The sequence below is a fragment of the Hevea brasiliensis genome, chromosome 6 (genome assembly GCF_030052815.1).
Source record: "Hevea brasiliensis isolate MT/VB/25A 57/8 chromosome 6, ASM3005281v1, whole genome shotgun sequence".
Classification (NCBI taxonomy): domain Eukaryota; kingdom Viridiplantae; phylum Streptophyta; class Magnoliopsida; order Malpighiales; family Euphorbiaceae; genus Hevea; species Hevea brasiliensis.
Genome location: NC_079498.1, coordinates 18,051,200 through 18,074,340, shown reverse-complemented (window position 1 = coordinate 18,074,340; position 23,141 = coordinate 18,051,200). Strand labels below are relative to the sequence as shown.

General features: G+C 33.5%; 1 protein-coding gene across 1 annotated transcript in view; it reads right to left on the bottom strand.

Moving 5' to 3' along the window:
• The window catches only part of LOC131180594 (uncharacterized), a 96,204-nt gene extending 87,822 nt beyond the window's left edge, over positions 1-8,382 (bottom strand). Inside the window, exon 1 of the mRNA XM_058147940.1 lies at positions 7,469-8,382. Within this exon, the coding sequence (XP_058003923.1) occupies positions 7,469-8,270 (802 nt within the window). The 5' untranslated portion in view covers positions 8,271-8,382. The remainder of the gene's footprint in view (positions 1-7,468) is intronic.
• Positions 8,383-23,141: the final 14,759 nt, after the last annotated feature.

The window sequence follows — 23,141 nt, the reverse complement described above, 5'->3', positions numbered from 1 at the left end:
TGTGAAAATTCCAGGGTAGGTACGATAGAAATTTGCTGACTCCCATGGTATGGGTATGGGTGGGTGGGGTAGGTGTGACACTATATTTCACTGACTCTCGTAGAAAATAATTAAAAGAACATGTTAGATTTCAAGGCCAAGGTGTGCACATAGCTTCAATTTATTTTCTTGCGCAGGAATTAAGTGACTTGTTTGATTGTTTGGTGCATTCTCAGTTAAAGAATTGCATTAGAATAGATGGTTATAGAAATTACAAAATAATTAATATCTAGACTCTATGAGTCAAATGGTCATTCTTGTTCAATACTTTTCCTCAAGTTGCAGGAGGAGAATTTTTCTTTTAGATTCTAATTCTAGCTTGCATTTTTTTTGCAGGTTATGGTACAGTTCAAATAGTTTTTTTTAGTCTGTTTATTTATTTATGTATTTATTTATTTTATTTCATTACTAAAACTCTGTTTAGGCATTAATGAATATTTATATTAGCTAACAATGAAAATTGGTATGAAATAGTTATTGGCTACCAGGGTTGAGCTAGGATCCAAAATTGTAGTGATGTATATTGGGTTGAGTTTGACTCCCCAATTTTGTTTATAAAATTTTATGATGATTTATAATATTATATTCTTTATGTTGCATCTTGAGTTTGAGTTTAGTATTGGGTTTGGAAATAATAAGACTTACTATGAACTTTGAGGGTCTTATACTAGTCTAAGTCTTAGTGCCGATTCGGCACATGGAATTGGGTCATAACACTTTTATTGGTATATGTCAACTAATTTAAAAAGTAATAGAAAATGATCTATTAATCAACTTATTTTAAAATTTAAAATTAAATGTTATATATTTTTATATCTTTTGTCAAATAAAAAATTATAATATTTATTATTAAAAAAATTTTATATTAACTGTTGACGTAAAATTATAATTAATATCATTAACAAAATTTTATAAAATGATTATAAAAATATAAATATAGAAAATATATATCAAATTATATTATTAAAAAAATAAATAATTTGCACAACGCATAAATAAATGACTAATTCTAATCCAATACTTCTTTATACATTTTTTATATATTTTTTATTATTTTCCAAATTAAATCTTATTATATGTAACTTGAAATCTATTTTATAAGTTTACTAAACTTTGTTAACCCTGTGTAGCTCAAAATGAGCATTGATTTTGATGATAACAAAACTCAAATAGAATCTATCTAACTCAATTCTAAGTGATGTGTAGATTCTTTCTCTTATTCATGAAGAATCTTTGAGGTTGCATCAAAGGAGAAAGAGCAATTAAAGGCATCTCAAGATGAATCCAAGTTGAAAAAGAACAAGATTATAAAAGCTAAGACTGAAAGTAAAGGTATGAAAGTCATAGAGTTAGGAATTGAGTCTTAGGACTTGTGTAAAAAGAATAAATGAAAGTTTTAGTCAAATAGAGCTCAAAATTAATTTTTTCTTTCAATTACTTTATAAAATTTTCTCTGATCATGACCTCGGATATTGCTATTGGAATATATATTTCTTTAAGATCTAAATTAAATTTTTAAAGATTACAATTTGAAACAGGCATCTGGTAAATTAGTTTGCTAACTTGTTTGCTAAAATATTAGTTTGCTTGTAACACATTCACTGTAGCAAATCTATACATTCTACTGTTCAGGTGACCGGTGTCGGTCCGGACAACTAAAATGTCTATAAAAACATTTAAACTAAAGTGAGGAGCCATAATTAACTCAAATAATAATAAGAAAAATGTAGGAAAAATTTTAGAAATAAAATACAATCAAGTTAAATGAGCCGGTGCCCTAGCGATGGGTAACCCAGTGGGAAGTTGCGGTCCTCGCAACTAGGAGCCCTAAACCCAGGAGAAAATTCATAAAATAATTTTTGGGACTCTAGAGAAGAGTCATTGAGACTTTTATGGCATTAGAATACCAAGAAAAGGCTTAGAAAAATTTATTGAGGCTTTTATGGCATTAGAATACCAAGAAAAGGCTTAGAAAAATTTATTGAGGCTTTTATGGCATTAGAATACCAAGAAAAGGCTTAGAAAAATTTTTCGATCAGTACAAACGATTTTGGCTTAATAAGCCAAACGGAGGGCATTTTGGTCATTTTGTCTTCAGAGATGATTTTTGACCGACTTGTCCAGTTAACTAAATAATTATTATGATATAAAATGTGAATAAATGTTGCTAAAAATTAAATTAAAAATGAGTAGAAAAGAAAAGAAAAGAAAAATGAAGTAAAAAGCATAATTATGACATAAACATGATGTAATTAAAAGCCTCCACCAATCATATTTAAACAACCACTTAATTAACTAATAAAAAGAAATAATTGAGACAAAAAAAAAATCAAAACACATCTGCCTTCTTCTTCCCCCAAACCAGCTAAAGTCTTCTTCCATGACCCAACCTCCATAAAAGCTTCACTAAGCTCCAAATTCCACTAAATTCCACCATAAACCTCATCCTCCCTTCATTAAAATTTACCCTTATCACTAGATCAAGCTTGGGGCAGCCATTAGAAGGAAAAATATTGAAGAATTACAAGCTCAAGTTGGGACTCAAGTAAGGTTAGTGTCCAATTCCTTGACTATTTCCTTTAAATTCTTGTTAGAATAAAAATTTGAGTTAGGATATGTGTAATTTCATTAAAGATAAACATGTTAAAATGTCACCTTATTTTTGGCAGCCATGGACTTGTTATGGTTTTGATGATTTCTTTGGATTAAATGAGTTAATAGGCTGCCCTTGATATGATTGTATCACTCAAAACATTAGTTTATGAGTTTAGTGCAAGCAAATGAAACTTTGGAATTTTAGGGCTAGGGTTTGAAACTCAAATATGGGAGTAGATGCAATTGAACACAAAATGATGTTGAAATGGTCATTTAGTGACCATTTGGTGTAGTTTGAATTGGAAATGAAGTGATTGGTGATATTAACTAATGTGGAGAATTAGACTGCCTTAAGTGTGCATTCTGGACCCTTTGAGTCTCGTATGCTCAAGCTAGGTAACTCCAATTGGTGCAAGGCCAATTGGAGGCTAGACTAGACACAAAATGCAACAATTTTGATGAAGGAACCTGTCCCAGAAAACCAACCTAAGTAGCTCTAAAAATTGACCTAATCTGAGTGACCAATATGCAGTCCTTGGAAAATAACCAAATGAACAGTGTTCATTCATTTAGTCATAACTCAGTGTAGAAAGGTCCAATTAATCTGAATTTTTACCAATAGAAAGCTGAGACATAGCCCTACAACTTTCATGAAGAAAACAAAACAAAATTTTGACCATAACATATCCAAAAATTGACCTGCAATCAGTGTATAAAAACTACAAAATTGATTCTATCCAGAAATTCTGGAAAAATTGCAATCCGGCCAGTTATGGTGTTTAGGCCATAACTTGAGCTAAAAAACTCCAAATGGAGTGATTTAAAAAAATAAATGTAACTAAACACAATAAGGAACAACTTTGATGAAGAACATTTGGCCAAATTCTCATTGTAGAATGGCCTAATAGAATAGTGAACTCTAGCACCCAAAACTAAAATTTCTAATTTATTCACCATTGGTTAGAAGTATGGATTGGCAACAAATGCCAACACTTTTGGAAATCAAAATGTGGTAAATTTATGTGATTAGGACTTATGTAGCTATTATGCATTAGAAAGTCAATAATTTGACCTAAATAGTAAAATAAATAGTAACCTTACATGTAAAGCGTGAAAATTCAATCAATAACTTGGTAATGTGCCCTAGTACACCTAGTAAGATTGGTTTGGATAGGTTGGCATGCTAATAGGGTTCAGTTAGCAGTACTGCACATGGCATTATGCCATTCTGAGATTTTATGGCTTTTAGTCATTCTGATATTATGGTGATACTTGGCCTTGTGCCTAATAATTATTACAGCTTATTAGTTGTTCTGTTGCACATCAGGAGATACATATGTGACCAATGGTGTGATGACCCGAGGTACTTGATACCCAGTGCCAGTTTACCCATTTATCCAGTCCAGTCATCCTGTATAGGTTACTTGGGCAACCAAAAATAAAAGTTGATAAATTTTACGAAATAATGGACATAACAAGTACCTAATAAATAAGACCACAAATAATTACTAAAAATTTGTCTGAATGAGACATCAATATATACACTGCATATTTTTTTCTTTTTAGTTCTCTTTAATGTATTATTGGCACCACTAAGCATTATTGCTTAGCGCATTGCTTTTTGCCATGCGTAGGTATTGAAGATACAGAGCGCAATCCCAGTAGACCCCAGTCAGGGTGAGAGTCAGATCTGCTAGTTTCTTATATCACCTCTCAGCTACAGTGCATTGGTAGGATGCTAGGCTATATATTTGTATTTTGTGTTTTGTATTTTTGTAAATTTTGTAATTAAACTTTTATTTTGTCATGTATATTGAAACTTATGTGATTATGTATTAATGAAATTATCTGTAAATGGTGTTCGTAAATGAAATATGAGTATTTATTTATGATTTGAGTATAAATATGATGTGAATTGAATGATTGGAAAGTTTGAGAAATTGATGAGAAATTATTGAAAATTGATGTGATAATTGGGAGTTATGGAATAAAATGATTATTGGAAGTGTTTGTTTTCTCCATTTTTAGCCGGTACTCTACCGAATTTTCTATAAAATTTTCGAAACCTCAAATGAACTTATAATTTCAATAAATGACTTAAATGAGTCAAATCTCCCAAATTGCATTTCATCATCATAAAGAAATAAATTAAGGAATGATAAAAATAATTGAGATAAAATATGGTGTTCCGATACACAGTGTGGCATATCTTGCTCAGTTATACTGTAGACGGGTAAGGGGTGTCACATTGCTAATGTGTTTGCTAAAACATTAGTTTGCTAACTAGTTTACTACTGTCGCCAAAATTTCATTAGTTTGCTAAATGATCAGAGTTGCTCAACTTCATACAAAAAGACAAAATAATGGCTATTTTGCCTAGAACAGAGTGTATAACATTCAAAAAAGATTTCAAATGTTTTAAAATGATTTGGGACTATAAATACACATTTTTTACTTCATTTTACACTAGATGAAATGTTACAATTGCACTCCAATCTTGATTTTTCATTTATTGCTTTCATTTAAGAGTTTTAAAGTGTTTAAGCTACCATTGGCAAATCAACTCATTTCTTCGTTATAGTTTGATTTGTATTGAGTGAGAGTGAGTATTAAAACATTAAATTTCATTTAAGAGAGGTTGTACAAGCACCTATTGAAGCTTGAGAATGTAAGTGCTTAAGATAGCACTTGTCAATGGTTCAAGCTACCTTGGTAAAAGCTTGGTGTTGAAAAAGTTGTAAAGGGCTTTTGGTCTCTTACCTCTAAAAGAGCAAATAGTGGAGAGAAGACTCAAATAGGGTTCTTTGAGAGAGTGGATGTAGGCTAGTTAAGCCGAACCAATACAAAAATCATTATATTTGATTTCTCTAACCTTAATCTCTTTACTTTTGTGTAATTTAATTTCTATGCATGATATTGAATGTTGATTGAATAGATTGAGTTGATATACTTGAAGATATATTGAGTACGTTAAGAAATTAGTTGAATATGTTGTGATGCATGTTATGTCAAAAATTGCTATAACTATTGATTGAAGCTTGAATTGCAATTTAGAGACACATTATTGAAATACATATCACTTTCACTATATATAAAGGAGCACCTAGTTGAACAAAGCCACAATTTTTCATTAGACTACAAGCAAGGGCCAAAAAATTGTTAAGTCCAATTCACCCCCTTCTTGGACTATTCAGGGACAACAAACTTTTTTAAGAATTTTAAAATTCTCAAGTTTACAATTTTAAGTAATATAAAAGTTTTCTCATCACATGATATATCTCCAACAAAAATAATATTTTTCATTAAATTTTTTGTTAGATTAATTATTTTCTTTATAAAATTATGTTATAATATATATTTAAATAAATATTCACTAGAAAATTATTTATAAAATTTAAGCTTTTATTTTAAAAATAATTTTTATTTTAAAATTTAGGAATTTTAATAATTATATTTAAAAAATCGCTAAGTGACATATGTGTTTTTTTTTCCCTAATTTATTTATCTTTTATTAATATAATCAATTAATTTAAAAAATAATAGAAAATAATCTATTAATTTATTTAATTTAAAATTTAAAATTAAATGCTATATATTACAAAGTTATACTATTTATTATTAAAAAAATTATATATTAACACTTATATAAAATTATAATTAATTAAAAATTTATCATTAATAAAATTTTATAAGATATTATAAAAATATAAAATATAAAAAATACACATTAAAATAAAACGACTGCTCTAATAGACTTTGGAGGAATACTCGCTGGCAGTACTTTTTTATACATTTTTTTTATATATTTTGTTATTTTTCCAAATCTTATTACACGTAACCTGAAATCTACTTTATGAGTTGAGTAAAATATTTTTTTAGAATTTGTCAATTTTGAATTTATTAATAATTTATGCTTTTGTAGTTATTATATTAATTTAAATTCCTTTATTATTTAAGTTTTTTTTTTCAATAGAATTTCTATTCATCAAAATTACTTTAATTTTTATTTCTCACATGAACTAATTAGAAAAAAAAAAATTTTTTAAATTAATACCAAACTTTTTTTTTGTGATAATAACAAACTTTAATTAACATTATATATAATAAGTTTTAGATCAATAATAAGTAAAGTGTTCAAAGAGAGTACTATAAAGTGAAAATGCTCCTAGCATTTCGCAATAGGTTTAACCAATTATACTATGGTATTTTGAATCAAATTCAAAAGGGTACATTAGAAGAGTGATTATTCAATGCTATTTGAGTAAATGCATTCTCTCTCATATGTGGGTGCACTATTTTCGATAAATGTATTGGAAATCGTAATAAATAAGGATAAATTAAAAAAAATAAATAAATGCTTCATTAATTTCTTAAAAACTTGTCACGTGATATATTAAATAATATAAATTAATTTAATTTAAAAATAATAAAAATAATTTATTAATTAAATTATTTAGAAATTTAAAATTAAATAGTATATGTATACATATTAAAAAAAACAAAATTATATAATTATTATTAAAAATATAAGATATTATATTATTATTTTTTATAAAAAATATTTAGAGAAATATTATGAATAATCATTTAAAAAAAATACATACAATTTTTCAAATATTAATATAAATTTAAATTATATTTAACATAATTAAAATTTTATTAATTATTTTATAATATAATTTTAAAATATAAAAAAATAAATATTAAAGATTTATATAATTAAAGTAAAATAATAAATAATAGCACTGCCAAAATGACTGGTTAGCAATAAAACGAAGGAAGATGAGAAAGTAATAAACGAAGAGAGTGAAAGGAATATTACAGACACAAGTACCTATTTTGCCTTCAATTCTGGTAGCATGTGCCGGCGGGCTTCCTTGTAGGTTGTTAAGTGAATCAGTATTCCTTGTTGGAGATTGCAAAAGTAATCGAAAGATCAGCAGGTCGCCAATTTTGACAGCCATATAAAGCGGAGACCAGCCATCCTTATTCTGATAATTCCACACTTGTGGATCTGCAGAAATCAAGAATTGAGCCACATCATGGTGGCGATTCAACACAGCCTCATGCAAAGCAGTGTTTCCGTGCACATTTTTTGTCCTTAATGGTCCATCATCACCGGTGCTTTCGGAAAATTCATTTTCAGAAGTGAAAGAAGACAGATCTGAAGCAATACCTGTGCCAGGGAAATCTTTTCCACAGCAAACAAGAATTTGAATAGTATTAAGCATTCCACTTCTAGCAGCAATGTGCAGAGCAGTATCGCCAGCGCCGTTCTTCTTAGAAATAAGCGAGGGAAAGTGATACGCAATGAGTTGGGAAATCTCCTCATTCCCTGAACTTGTAGCCATGTGAAGCAAGGTATTTCCTGAGGGACCAAGTTGATCGAAGATGGTAGACAGAGATACTTTTTTCTCTGCTGAAATTCTTTCCAAAGCATCAATGAAGTTGTCAGCATTGCGTTCCCTTACAGATTCGTGAAGTGCAGCATATATTATAAAGTAATCAGTCATCTTGCAGTCCTCTTCATGCAACATTTGCAGTCCTTCTGCATTCATTAATGTTTGTAGTCGCTTGCATCTCTGCTCCCAGCAGCTTTCTTCATCTTGTGTGACTACGCTTATTTCCAGATCCATCGAGCCTGCCAAGAGTGACTGGTCTAGGTGATATTAGATTGGTCTTCTCATTCAAGATGGTGAGAGTTTGAAGCTAATCCAGCGAAATCAATAAAAATATAAATAAAATTACTCGGCAATGTGAAATCAAATAAAATATGACTTGTTCAACCACCCAAAAAAATAATAAAATACGACTTCAGCTCTGGACAAATAATATAATAAAAGATTTGGCAAATGGCAATAGTAAAGAAAGACTTATTGGTATATTTTGTTCTTGTGCTGGTGTGGATTATGTAATAAATTAACTAATTATTTTCCAGCTCTCCGTATGCAATATAATAATTGGTATTTAATTTTAAGAGGAAATAAGGAAGAAATATGTATTATACTAGAGCTCTGAAGTCCTATCAGTTTATTTCATTTGATTAATAGGAAATGATAAGATATAAGTGATAATTTACTCGTATGTGGTATGCTTGTCATTGAGGATTGATGAGACTACTCTGCTTCACATAATTTGGATCTGCTGCTACCATGTTTTCATGAGAAATGCGATTCTGATTTTTTGGACTTCTTTCTGGTATTTGGTATGGGTTGTGTGAGTTTTTTTTTCGAGGAAGACCATTTGATATTGTACAGGTTATTTCTAGTTGCTGAGGATTTTTGCAGGAATTTCGAAGTTCATCTGACAGAGGAGCTCTTCCTCAGTGTCCTCGTAGTTACTTTCGTTGGTCTACACCGGATAGGGAACCTTTTAAGCCTAACACCGACGCTGCAATCAGTTCTGATGGTTCAGTGGGCTTTGTAATGGTATTACGAAATAAAGCTGGTGAGATTATGGTTGCTGCTATGTATGGGTAGGCTGCTAATTGGGACTCAGATCTCGCTGAGGTTTCTGCAATCAAATGGGCTGTCCAATTGGTCCTTGATGCTGGTTTTCGTCACTTTATTATTCAAAGTGATAGATTAAATTCTATTAGAGCTCTCCAACATTCCACTGTGATACAGCCCACATAATGATTTGTGTGTGGCTGATATATTGCATCTCACTCACAGTTTAGATTCTGATCACGTGAAAACTCAATATTTTATCTATTTACTTATTTATTTATTTAGTTAATAATAATTTAATATATTTATCTAAAAAAATATATTTTATTGGATGACTTATTTATTTATTTTTATATATTATTATTTTTAAAATTAAATATATATTTGTAATATGAACAACCCAGTTCAATAATAATTCTTATCTCATTCTACACTTAATAGAACTCTTAAAATATATATACTCTAATCATCTCTTTCTGCTAAACTTTACTTTCAAAACCTGTTTATCACCTCCTTTTATACCAAATACTCTCAACAGACATTTTCATCATCTTTTATTTATTGTTATATACATGTGTGTGTGTGTATATATATATATATATATATAGATTTATAATATGATGTGGGCAGAAAATCCTTAAATTCTTACTTCTGTATTCATCACATTCGATTCTGTTTTCAAGGAGTGTAACACCCTCCCGGTAGCAACTCCGTACATTCTACTGTTTCGGTGACCAGTGTCGGTCCGGACAGCTAGAACGTCCGGAAAAATATTTAAACTAAAGTGAGGAACCATAATTAACTCAAATATTAATAAGAAAAATTTAGAAAAAATTTTAGAAATAAAATACAACCAAGTTAAATGAGCCGATGCCCAAACGATGGGTAACCCAGTGGGAAGTTGCGGTTCTTGCAACTAGAAACCCTAGACCCGAGAGAAAATTCATAAAATAATTTTAGGGACTTCAGAGAATGGTTATTGAGGGTTCTATGTCATTAGAATGCCAAGAAAAAGTTTAGAAAAATTTTTTAATCAGTACAGATAATTTTTGTCTGTTAAGCCAAATGGAGGGTATTTTGGTCATTTCACCTTCAGAGGTGATTTTTGACCGACTTGTCCAGTTAAGTAAATAATTATTATGATCTAAAATATGAATAAATATTGCTAAAAATTAAATTGAAAATGAGTAGAGAAAAGAAGAAAAGAAAATGAAAGAAATACCTAAATATGACATCACATGATGTCATTAGGAAGGCATCCACCAATCACAACTCAACAAGCCAAATTAAAAAGAGATAAAATGAGAAAAAAATGAAAACAATTTCGTCATTCATCATCTTCTTCAGCCGTTTCTCCCTTTCCTCTCCCTTCACCATTGTTATTCCAAACTTCTCACTAGAAATTCTCTTGAAAAATCACCATAAAACCTCTAGTTTTCTTCACAAAAACTTGATTTTACCTCTTGGGAAAGTGTTTGGCTGCCAAGAAAACTAAAGAAAGTGAAGGAAATTGAAGGGAAAATTCTCCCCTCTTAAGGTTAGTGCCCAACTTATTCTCTCTCACTCAATTCATGTTTAAGGACATGATTTAAGTTGAAATTGTAAGTTAAATGCATAAATTGAACTTTGAGAACTTGGAGACTTGAACAAAATTAGGGTTTGCTCATGAAATGGTATATGAACATTGTAATGGTCAATTAGTGACCATTTGAATGTGTGTGAGGAGGGAATAAGGTGAGTTGAAGCTTGGCATTTGTGTATGGGTGGGCTGCCCATGGTGACCTGCAGGTTTGGATCTGAGTCCAGCCTGTTTGGACTACCATAACTTAAATTGTAGAGGTTCAATTGGTGTTTGGCCAATTGGACATGAAACTAGACACAAAATGGCACAACTTTGGTGAAGAACCATGCCCATAAAACCAAACCAAGTGGACCAAAAACTTACTCAAATCCGGGTGTCCTGCAATCTATTTCTGCAGAATGACCAAATGAACAGTGATTGTTCATTTGGCCATAACTCAGTGTAAAATGGCCTAATTGACCTGAAATTTTACCATAAATAAGCTAAGATATAGACCAACAACTTTCATGAAGAAGCCCACCCCAAATTATGACCAGAACCTATCCAACAAGGGAGTTGCAATTACTGTTCACTGCACTGTAAATATGGTCAGTCCAGAAAAATTCCAATCTAGCCAGTTGTGGTTTTTGGACCATAACTTGAGCTACAAAACTCCAAATGGAGTGATTCAAAAAAAGAAATTCAACTAGACAAAATAAGGAACAACTTTCATGTTTATGATTTTTCCAAATTCCCACTGCAACAGTAACTAATAGAATAGTAAAAATAAGGTATCAAAACTGAAAATTCTGCCCCATTAACTTAAAACTTAGAAATGGTATTGGCAACCAATACCAACAAATTTTGAATACAAAATGTGATATGTTGGGAGTATTAAAACCAATGTACCTAATTTCTATGTAAAAGTCAACATTTTGGTTGACTAATGAAGTGAATAGTAACACCAAAGCTTGAAATTCAAAAATTATAAAATTCAAAAGTGTAAAAGGCCCTAGTATACCTAACAAGATTGGTTTGGATAGTTTGGCATGCCAATAGGGTTCAGTTAGCAGTACTGCACATGGCATTATGCCATTCTGTGATTTCATGGCTTTTAGCCATTCTGACATTGTGTTGAGATTTGGCCTTGTGCCTGATGTTATTACAGCTTATTAGCTGTTCTGTTGCACACCGGGAGATACATATGTGACCGATGGTGTGACAGCCCGAGGTACTTGATACCCAGTGCCAGTTTACCCGTTTATCCAGTCCAGTCGTCCAGTATAGGTTACTTGGGCAACCAAAAATGAAAGTGGATAAATTTAATGAAATAATGAATATAACAAGTACAAAATAAGTAAATCTACAAATACTCAACAAAAATTTATTTACAATGAGACATCAATACATTCACTACATATTTATTTTCTGTTATTTCTTTTTATTTTATTATTGGCACCACTAAGCATTATTGCTTAGCGCGTTGCTTTTGCCACGCGTAGGTTCTGGAGATACTGACCGAGAGCCCAGTAGACCACAGACTGGGTGAGACCTCCTGCAGCTCTGCATAGTATCCGTGTCACCTCACCATGTTCAGTGCATTGGTAGGACACAAGGTTTCATTTTAGTATTTTGTAACTAACTGTTATTTTCTCTTGTGTAATTGAGACTTATGTAATGTATTTTGATGTTAATGTAAATAGTGAAAATTGTGGTTATGAATGGAAATTTTGAGTATTTATTTATTGCTTATATATGAGTACCATGAGAAATGAATGATTGAGAAATGGAAATGTTGTTGAAAAATATTGAGATTTTGATATTGGAGTTTGAGAATGATTGGATATGATTATTGGAAGTGTTTTTCACAGGTTCCGAAGAACTGTTTTCTCCATTTTTAGCCAGATCACTGGATTTTCTATAAAATTTTCAGAACCTCAAATAAATTATAATTTCAATAAATAACTTAAATGAATTATATTTCATAAATTATATTCAAAACTATGATAAAAATAAATTAAGGAAGAATAAAAATGATTGAGATAAAATAGAGTGTTCCGGTACACCGTGTGACATATCTTACTCGGATATACTGTAGATGGGTAAGGGGTGTCACAAGGAGATTCGACTATTCAATCTGTTAGCTGAAATTGTCTCTTTTATTGAATCTAGCTATTATTTTGGAGGCTCCAGGTGAGTGGTAGTTATAGTACATGGCACCGTTTTAGTCCCTTTTAAATTTTCTCAACTTTAAATTTATTATTAAATGAAATTTTAAATCAATATTTTAATAATTATTTTACATGTGACTTTCTAGAGTTTTATTTTATTATTGAATTTTATTTCAATTTTGATTAAATAATTAATTTTTTCAATTATCTCTGTATTAGAGCTATTAGAATTCCAAGAATAGGCCTTTAATGTATTTATATTGATTGATATCTAACTATAAAAATTTACCGATGTGTTACACTGAATTGATTTGAGATTGATTTGATTTTATTGACTCTCTGAAATTATTGAAATAAACTATTAGAATTGTACTATCAGTTATTATTTGCTATCTGAATTTTTTTTTTGTTAATTTTGATTGATTTGTACAAATTGATTTTCTGTTTTGAATTGATACCTGTGCTCAGTATCTGTACCTATTATCTGGCCCCACCGTGTGGACTATCACGGTATTAGGTTACATTGTTGAGTCATGCATCATTGTAATTTATGGTTTGCATTAGTATCATATGCATTGATATATGTGAAGAAGGAGGAAAGTATATAATATCTAGTAGCGCGCTTACCATGTCACACCTTACCCCTCTGTAAGGCATAACATGATCCCGTAGATTACCTAATGAACTACTGAACTTCACCTACCGATAATTCATTAAGTACACTACAAGGGATTTTAAAACCATTTTCTTACATTTTGGAAGTAGTGAGCATTTTGGTAGGAATTAAAATCATTTATTGAAAGCTTAAAAACTAGAAAAAAAAAATTTTTCCATTTTTATTTTTCCTCAAATTTTATAAAAATTTCGGCAGAGTGCCGTCTGTATTTTGAGAAAACAGTTCTTCAAATACCTGAGAAAAACACTTCCAATAAATTTTTCACAACTCCCAACCTCCAAATAATCTCAAGTCAACACATTTCAATTCATTCCACAGTTCAACTAAAAATTTATCAACTTAAAATATTTCATTCACAATGCATATAGTACGAAATTCATAACTACAAATCTTAATTTACAGAAAGAAAATTCCAAAAAAATATTATTATAATTTATTATACAACTGCTCAACTTTACATTGATACATAAAACATCACAATATTTACATCCAAATAACTACAAGGGTATAAAATAATACCCGTACAAAAAGATCAGTATGGTCCTCAATTTCAATAGCAGCTCACTCTGCTGCTTTCTCCTTGCTCTTATCTGTGACAGCAAAACAAGCTATCGTTGAGTATAAAAATACTCAGTGGTGCACAATAAAAATTTAAAATACAATACGTAAATCATTCATTGACAAAACATAATTTAAATATTTTTCAATCACATTTCACAAATTATCAAAACTCATAATAACATAATTTGGTCAAATAATTTAATAAACACAGTATTGCCAAATCATACACAACTTAAGCTATGACACAAAATTTTCGATCAATGCCGTGTTGTACACCACGATAAAGCAATCTACAACCCCACTAATCGAAATCAATGAGGGAGGTGGCTAGCTAGCTAATGAGTACTCATTTGATCTATAACCTCAACTGGTAAACCAGAGAGGGAAGAAAAATAATCGATCTCATCCCATAAATAGAGAAGGAATAATAAGGCACTGTCATGCTAAGTATGAATAAAAAATCTATTTGAAACATTTTATTCAAATAATTCATGAGGAATCCGATAGATTTCCAAAGTCATAATTTCATTCACAAAGTGGCAACAGAATTCATGATTAACAAAAAATTTTCATGAATCATAGCAAATCAATTTTTCAATGACAAACTACTCAAATAAGGTTTATTGTGCACAAACCTGACGTGAGTCGCCTCTAGGCCTTGACTCAGTCTCTCAGACCTTCCAAGTCTTTTTCAGCTGAAACTCATAGTTTCACAGTGTTTCAGTACCATAACTTAGCATAAATTCAAAAATAAATTCAAATTCACTTTTATCTAGCTTATATCTACTAAATTTGACGTTCTTTAAAATTTGTGTTTCGGGGTTACTATTCACTATATTATTCAAGTGAATTTGTTGACTTTCTAAGGCTTAATAGGTATGGGAATTCCAACTTCACCCACATACCATATTTTGGTCACTAAATTTGTTGGTTTTGGTTGTTTACTCAAATTCTAAGTCTTTTAGGCAAATTTGCAAATTTTCAGTTTTGGTGTCTTAAGTTGCACTGTTCCATTGGTCATTTTTCTGTTAGAATTTGGCAGAACTTCCTTCATAGAAAATGTTCCCTATTGTCTTAAGTTTATTCTCCTTTTTGAATCACTCCAATTGGAGTTTTGTAGCTCAAGTTATAGCCATTTGAACCATGGCTGCTGGATTGGACTTAACTCAGATTTTCTGGGCAAATTTTGGTTCTGGCAGTTTTATGTCACTAAATTTGGGTGGCCAAATGACTTGGTTAATGGCATAATTTGGGTTTGTGTTCTTGATGAAATTTTTAGGTCTATATCTCAACTGTCCACTGGTAAAATTTCAGGTCATTTGGACCTGCCTAGCTCAAGTTATGGCCTAATGAACAAATACTGTTCATTAGGTCATTTTGTACAGGGCAGACTGAGATTTTCCGAATTTGGTCAATTTGTTCACTAGGTTTTGGTCACTTTTTGGGCATACTTTCTAAATGAAAATTATGTCATTTAGTGTCTATTTTCATTCCCAATTGGTCTCATCCCAATTGGACTTGTAAATTTTCAGTTTTGGTCCTTCAAAGGGACCTTGGTCCTGCTGCCAGCAGCATGACCACATTGAATCCGAATTTGCTTTTGGTTCAAACACTTCTAACACACTTCATTTGGTCACAAATGACCATTTCTCACTTCAAACTAGGTCAAAGACATCATTTACCAATTTTTCACATTTTTGGTCTCTAAACCCTAAGTGTCCAAAACCCTAGTTCACCAATTCTTGCATTTAGCTAATTCAAAGCCTTTAACCATAGTCATTCAACTCCTTTATGTTTATATTCCCTTCTAATTCAATCAAACCATGCAATAATACCCCCATACACATACTGACCAAAATTCAGCTTGGTCCTTCTACTTTCATTTCATTTTAAGTTTATTTCTAAGTTAATTAAGCTATAAATACAACTAATAAACTAATTTTGCAACTTAAATAACTAACCTCAATCTTTGATGTCCAATTCTTCAATTCTCTTCTTTTTTCTTTTTCCTTGCTCTTTCAATCTTCTTCTTAGGTTGAGGTAGCAAGCTTTGATGGGGTGTTTATGGAAAATATTTAGGTTAAGTGAGGAAATTCAAGCTTGAGTGCAAGCTTCAATGGAGGTTTAAAAATGGAGAGGGAGAGAAAGAGTGAAGGCAGCAACGCTAGGGAAGAAGATGACCTTTGTTTTTTTTTTTTCTTTTCTTTTCTTTTCTTTTTTTTATGTCTTAGGAAGACCATAAATCAATTTAAGTAAATTTTTTTAATTATAACATTTATGGCATCATGCATGATGTCATCCATGATGTCATCTTCCTTCACTTTTTCATTTTCTTTTTTTTTTTTTTCTATTAGTTCTTTAATTTAATTCCCGACTCTGAAATTTTCTTTTCTCCGATTTTATTTGACAGTTAGGTCAGGAGTCAGCTCTCGGGGTCAATTGACCAAATTGCCCCTCGCCGGTTCAACCCGGTTTGCAAATAATTTAATATTTCTTCTGGCTCCCTGACCTAATTATTTGACTGGCTTAACAGTTCTTTTTTGTGATTTTCTCTTTTTCACTGTGTTCATAATAGTCCTAGGGACCGTGGCATCACATTTTACGATTCGAAATTTGAGTTTAAAATGACTTCGCAGTCCTTCCCGAGAAGGTCACTCATCGCTGTGACTCTCAGCTCGTTTAACTTCTTATGTTATGTTTTTCTTATTTATACTTAACTAATTGGCAATTACTAATTATTTGTGTTTATAGCTTCTCTAGTTGTCTTAAGTGTGGTTCTAATCCCCTTAATTGTCCGGACTGACTCCGGTCACCGAAATAGTGAAATGTACCAGGCTATACAAATAGGGGTGTTACAATTCTCCTCCCCTTAAAATAAATTTCGTCTCGAAATTTTACCTGGTATCAATCTCTGAACAGCTGTGGGTGCTGTCTCCTCATGTCCTCCTCTCGTTCCCAAGTAGCTTCTTGGCCCGAATGATGGTTCCACAGCAATTTCACTAACGGGATCTGCTTGTTCCGTAGCTGCTTCACCTCATAAGCCAGAATCTCTATAGGTTCTTCCTCATATGTGAGGTCTGGATTCACTTCAATTTCCTCTACTGGTAGTACATGAGATGGGTCTGATCGATACCTCCTCAACATAGACACATGGAAGACATTATGTATCTTCTCCAACTCTGGAGGTAGTGCCAAACGATATGCCAAAGGACCCACTCTTTCCAGAACCTCATATGGCCCAATGAAGCGAGGACTCAGTTTCCCATTTTTGCCAAATCTCACAATTCTCTTCTAAGGAGAAACCTTAAGGAATACTTTCTCATCCACTGCATACTCAATATCCCTTCTCTTCAGATCAATGTAGGACTTTTGACGATCTGATGCAGTCTTAAGTCGATCTCTGATCACCCTGATCTTCTCTTTAGTTTGCTGAATAATTTCGGGTCCAATCATCTTTCTTTCACCCACATCATCCCAACACAACGAGGTTCTACATTTTCTGTCATACAAAGCTTCATATGGAGGCATCCCAATGCTTGATTGGTAGCTGTTGTTGTAAGCAAACTCAATCAAAGGCAAGTGTGTGTCCCAACTGCCCTCAAATTCAATCACACAAGCCAGTAGCATGTCCTCCAAGATTTGAATTACCCTCTCAGACTGGCCATCTGTCTGTGGGTGGAATGCCATACTGAAGTTCAATCTAGTTCCTAGGGCTCTCTGAAGACTACCCCAGAATCTAGAAGTGAACCTAGGATCTCTGTCTGATACAATGGATACTGGCACTCCATACAGTCTCACAATCTCATCAATGTACAACTTGGCCAATCTTTCGAAGCTGTAGTCCATCCGGACTGGCAGAAAATGAGCAGACTTGGTCAGTCTGTCAATAATGACCCATACTGCATCATGACTCTTCTGTGTCCTCGGAAGTCCCATCACAAAATCCATTATTATTCTCTCCCATTTCCATTCTGGTACTGGTAGTGGATGTAACAACCTAGTTGGTACTTGATGCTCTGCCTTCACTTGCTGACAAGTTAGGCATTTGGAAACGAATTTTGCCACATCTCTTTTCATACCCATCCACCAGTAATGCTCCTTTAGCCCTCTATACATTTTTGTACCACTAGGGTGCATGGTAAAAGGGGACTCATGTGCTTCCTTCAAAATGATCTGCCTCAAATCAACATCATTAGGAACACACATTCTGCCCTGGTGTAGCAATAGACCATCATCTCTTATTGAAAATTCTGGTTTCTTGCCCTGTTGGACTTCTTCAAACAGCCTCTGATACTTCTGATCATTCTGAGCAGCCATTCTAATATGATCAATCAATACTGGTTGTACATGCCATGCAATTACTGTCTGCCCCTCATCATTAATCTCTAAGCTAGCATGTAATGATCTCAACTCATGTACCATAGACAAAGGAGTAACCCATAGACTTTTCATTGTCTTGCAACTTAAGGCGTTAGCCACCACATTAGCTTTCCCTGGCTGATAGTCTATCAGACAATCATAGTCTTTTATCAACTCTAACCATCTCCTCTGTCTCAAATTCAACTCTTTCTGGGTGCCCAAATATTTCAAACTCTTATAATTTGTGTAGATGTAGCACTTCTCCCCATATAAATAATGTCTCCAGATCTTAAGAGCGAACACAATGGCTGTAAGCTCCAAGTCATGTGTCGGATAATTCCTCTCATGCGGTTTTAGCTGGCGTGATGCATAGGCAATGACATTTCGATCTTGCATCAACACACAACCTAACCCATTGTGAGAAGCATCGCTATAAACTATATATTCTTTACCCGGTGTAGGTAAAGTCAGGACTGAAGCCTCAGTCAAACATTTCTTCAATTCATCGAAACTCTGTTGGCATTTGTCCGTCCATTGAAATTTCACATCTTTCCTAAGCAGCTTGGTCAACGGAGATGCCAACATGGAGAATCCCTTCACAAATAGATGGTAGTATCCAGCTAACCCTAAAAAACTGCGAATCTCTATAATATTTTTGGGTGGCTTCAAATTAAGGACAGCTTCTATCTTACTTGGATCTACCTTGATACCCTCCTTTGATACTACATGCCCCAAGAAAGATATTTCCTTCAGCCAAAATTCACACTTCGACAATTTGGCGTATAGCTGTTTCTCCCTCAAAGTCTGCAGCACAATCCGTAGATGTCTATCATGCTCTTCTGCACTCCTCGAATAAACCAATATATCATCTATGAATACCATAACAAACTGGTTGAGGTATGGTCTGAAGATAGTGTTCATCAGATCCATAAAAGCAGCCGGAGCATTAGTTAACCTGAATGGCATGACCAAGAACTCATAATGGCCATAGCGGGTTCTAAAGGCAGTTTTAGCAATACTCTGCTCTTGTACTTTCGGCTGATAATAACCTAATCTTAGGTCAATTTTGGAGAACACAGTTGCACCTCTTAACTGCTCAAACAAGTCATCAATGCAGGACAATGGATATCTATTCTTTATTTTCACCTTATTCAACTGCCGATAATCAATACACAAGCGGAGAGTGCCATCTTTCTTCTTTACAAACAACACTGGTGCTCCCCAAGATGACACACTGGGGCAGATCAAGCCCTTGTCAAGCAGCTCTTGCAACTGCACTTTCAATTCTTTTAGTTCTGCTGGTGCCATTCTATATGGTGTTATAGAGATTGGGTCAACACCAGGCATAACATCAATTTCAAACTGCACTTCTCTTTCTGGAGGTAATCCTAGCAATTCATCAGGAAATACATCCGGAAAGTCACATACTGTGGGGATGTCCCTCAATGCTGGACTACCCACTTGGGTGTCTATCACATGTGCCAAGTGCACCTCACACCCATTCCTAATCATTTTTCTGGCTCGTGCAGCCGAAATAATGTTTGAAGGCAATAACTGCATCTCCCCATGTATTACTACATCACCATACTGAGGGAGACCAAAAGTGACTGTCTTCAGTCTACAGTCAATCATCGCATGATGCTTGGCTAACCAATCCATGCCCAAGATAATATCATAATCTCTGAAGGGCATTTCAATTAAATCAGATAGAAAAGTCTGTCCTTGGATCACCAAAGGACAGTCCCTATATAGTCTATTTACCCTGACCTCCTGGCCTAATAGACTAGTTACTAGCACATCATAGTTCATTGGTACACACTGAATAGCAGTAAAACACATCACATTAGCACTAACATACGAATGTGTAGAGCCAGGATCAAATAACACATGTACATCTTGGTCAAGGATGGAGAAAATACCAGCTACTACGTCTGATGTTTCAGCCTCCTCCTTTTGACGCATGGTATACACTCTGACTGGTGCGCCACTAGATACTGGCTGGTTAATAGTGCTTTGACTTCCAGGAGTGTTACCAAGACCCCTACCTCTGCCTCTACCTCTACCACCTGGCTGTGATCCTCTAGGTGCAGAGACTTGGGCTAATCCTTCAGATGTAGCAGAAGGTCCAGGCTGGCGCGGACTAGTACAATCCTTAGCGAAATGTCCGCTCCCTCCACAGTTAAAACATGCACCGGTGGCCTTAAAATAAACCCCACTGTGTGTTCTACCACAAGTTTCACACTGCCGTACTGATGGAGCTCCTCGGGGTGCTTGCTGGGTCTGCTGACCAGACCAGGGTGGCCTTTAGCCAAAGAATCTGCCTCTGATAGATCTACGAGAGCTGGATCCCCCAAACTGTTTCCTCTTCCCAGAACCACTCTCAGATGCTTATCCAGTAGTCTTTTCAATCTTCTCTTTCTCTTGTGTACCCTTCTTCACCGCCCCTTCTGATTCTATCCTTTCTAATTCCAGGGCCTGTGAGATCAACTCAAAGAAATACTGATGTCAAAAACCCACAACTTGCATTCTCAGATTCAGCCTTAACCCGGCCTCAAACCTCTTACATCTATCTCTGGGGGTGGAGACTAAGCTTCCAGCGTAGTGGCTCAGTCGAGAGAAGTCTCTCTCATATTCTCCTATGGTTCTGTCCCCTTGTTTCAAACTCAGGAATTCTTGTAACTTCATATCCACATATGCATCGGGGACCCACTTCTATCGAAACTCCCTCAAAAAGTCTGACCAAGTAAGGACTGGAGGTTCTACCAGGCTGTGGGGGATGGTCTTCCACCATTCATATGCATCCCCTTGCAACAAGGAAACAGAATACTCGAACTTCAACTCTTCTGCACACTGCAGCTTCCTGAAAACTCGTTCCATTCGCTCTAACCACTGTTCTGCCTCCAGTGGATCCACAGTGCCTTTAAATTTGGTGGCCTCAAATTTCATCAATTTTTCATATTGCCGAGCTGAGGGCTGTGGTTGTGCTACAGGTGCTTGCATCTGAGCTTGGGGTGGCATATTTCCAGCCATTTACTGGAAAAATGCAACCATCTGCTGTGCAAACTGAGCAGGGAACTGCGGTACTGGAGTAGGAGCTGGAGTAGCTGACCCACTCATGTTCTGGAGTGCTAGGGCTTCCCCTTGAACCTCAGCCTCAACAGATTGTTCCACGGAATGATCTCCTTCTTCCATTCCGTTTTCCCAAAATTTCTACTTCCTGAGATCAAACACAAGGAGGTTGACCTCCGTTGGTGCATATTCATGATGTAAATATGTCATATGTATCCATTAAAGACACTTGAGCAATTGCACTTATCAAGGAAATATTCACATAAATAGTCAAAATTTATTGCAAAACCTTACTCTGATACCACTAAAACATGTCACACCTTACCCCTCTGTAAGGCATAACATGATTTTGTAGATTACCTAATGAACTACCAAACTTCACCTACCAATAATTCATTAAGTACACTACAAGGGATTTTAAAATCATTTTCTTACATTTTGGAAGTAGTGAGCATTTTGGTAGGAATTAAAATCATTTATTCAAAACTTAAAAACTAGTAAAAATTTTTGTCCATTTTTATTTTTCCGCAAATTTTATAAAAATTTCGGCAGAGTGCCGTCTGTATTTTGAGAAAACAGTTCTTCAAATACCTGAGAAAAACACTTCCAATAAATTTTTCACAACTCCCAACCTCCAAATAATCTCAAGTCAACACATTTCAATTCATTCCATAGTTCAACCAAAAATTTATCAACTTAAAATATTTCATTCACAGTGCATATAGTACGAAATTCATAAATACAAATCTTAATTTACAGAAAGAAAATTCCAAAAATAATATTATTACAATTTATTATACAACTGCTCAACTTTACATTGATACATAAAACATCACAATATTTACATCCAAATAACTACAAGGGTATAAAACAATACCCGTACAAAAAGATCAGTATGGTCCTCAATTTCAATAGCAGCTCACTCTGCTGCTTTCTCCTTACTCTTATCTGCGACAATAAAATAAGCTATCGCTGAGTATAAAAATACTCAGTGGTGCACAATAAAAATTTAAAATATAATACATAAATCATTCATTGACAAAACACAATTTAAATATTTTTCAATCACATTTCACAAATTATCAAAACTCATAATAACACAATTTGGTCAAATAATTTAATAAACACTGTGTTGCCAAATCATACACAACTTAAGTCATGACACAAAATTTTCAATCAATGCCATGTTGTACACTATGACAAAGCAATCTACAACCCCACTAATCGAAATCAATGAGGGAGGTGGCTAGCTATCTAATGAGTACTCATTCGATCTACAATCTCAACTGGTAAACCAGAGAGGGAGAAAAAATAATAGATCTCACCCCATAAATGGAGGAGGAATAATAAGGCACTGTCATGCTAAGTATGAATAAAAAATCTATTTCAAACATTTTATTCAAATAATTCATGAGGAATCCGATAGATTTCCAAAGTCATAGTTTCATTCACAAAGTGGCAACACAATTCATGATTAACACAAAATTTTCATAAATCATACCAAATCAATTTTTCAATGACAAACTACTCAAATAAGGTTTATTGTGCACAAACCTGACATGAGTCGCCTCTAGGCCTTGACTCAGTCTCTCAGACCTTCCAAGTCTTTTTCAGCTGAAACACACAATTTTATAGTGTTTCAGTACTATAAATTAGCATAA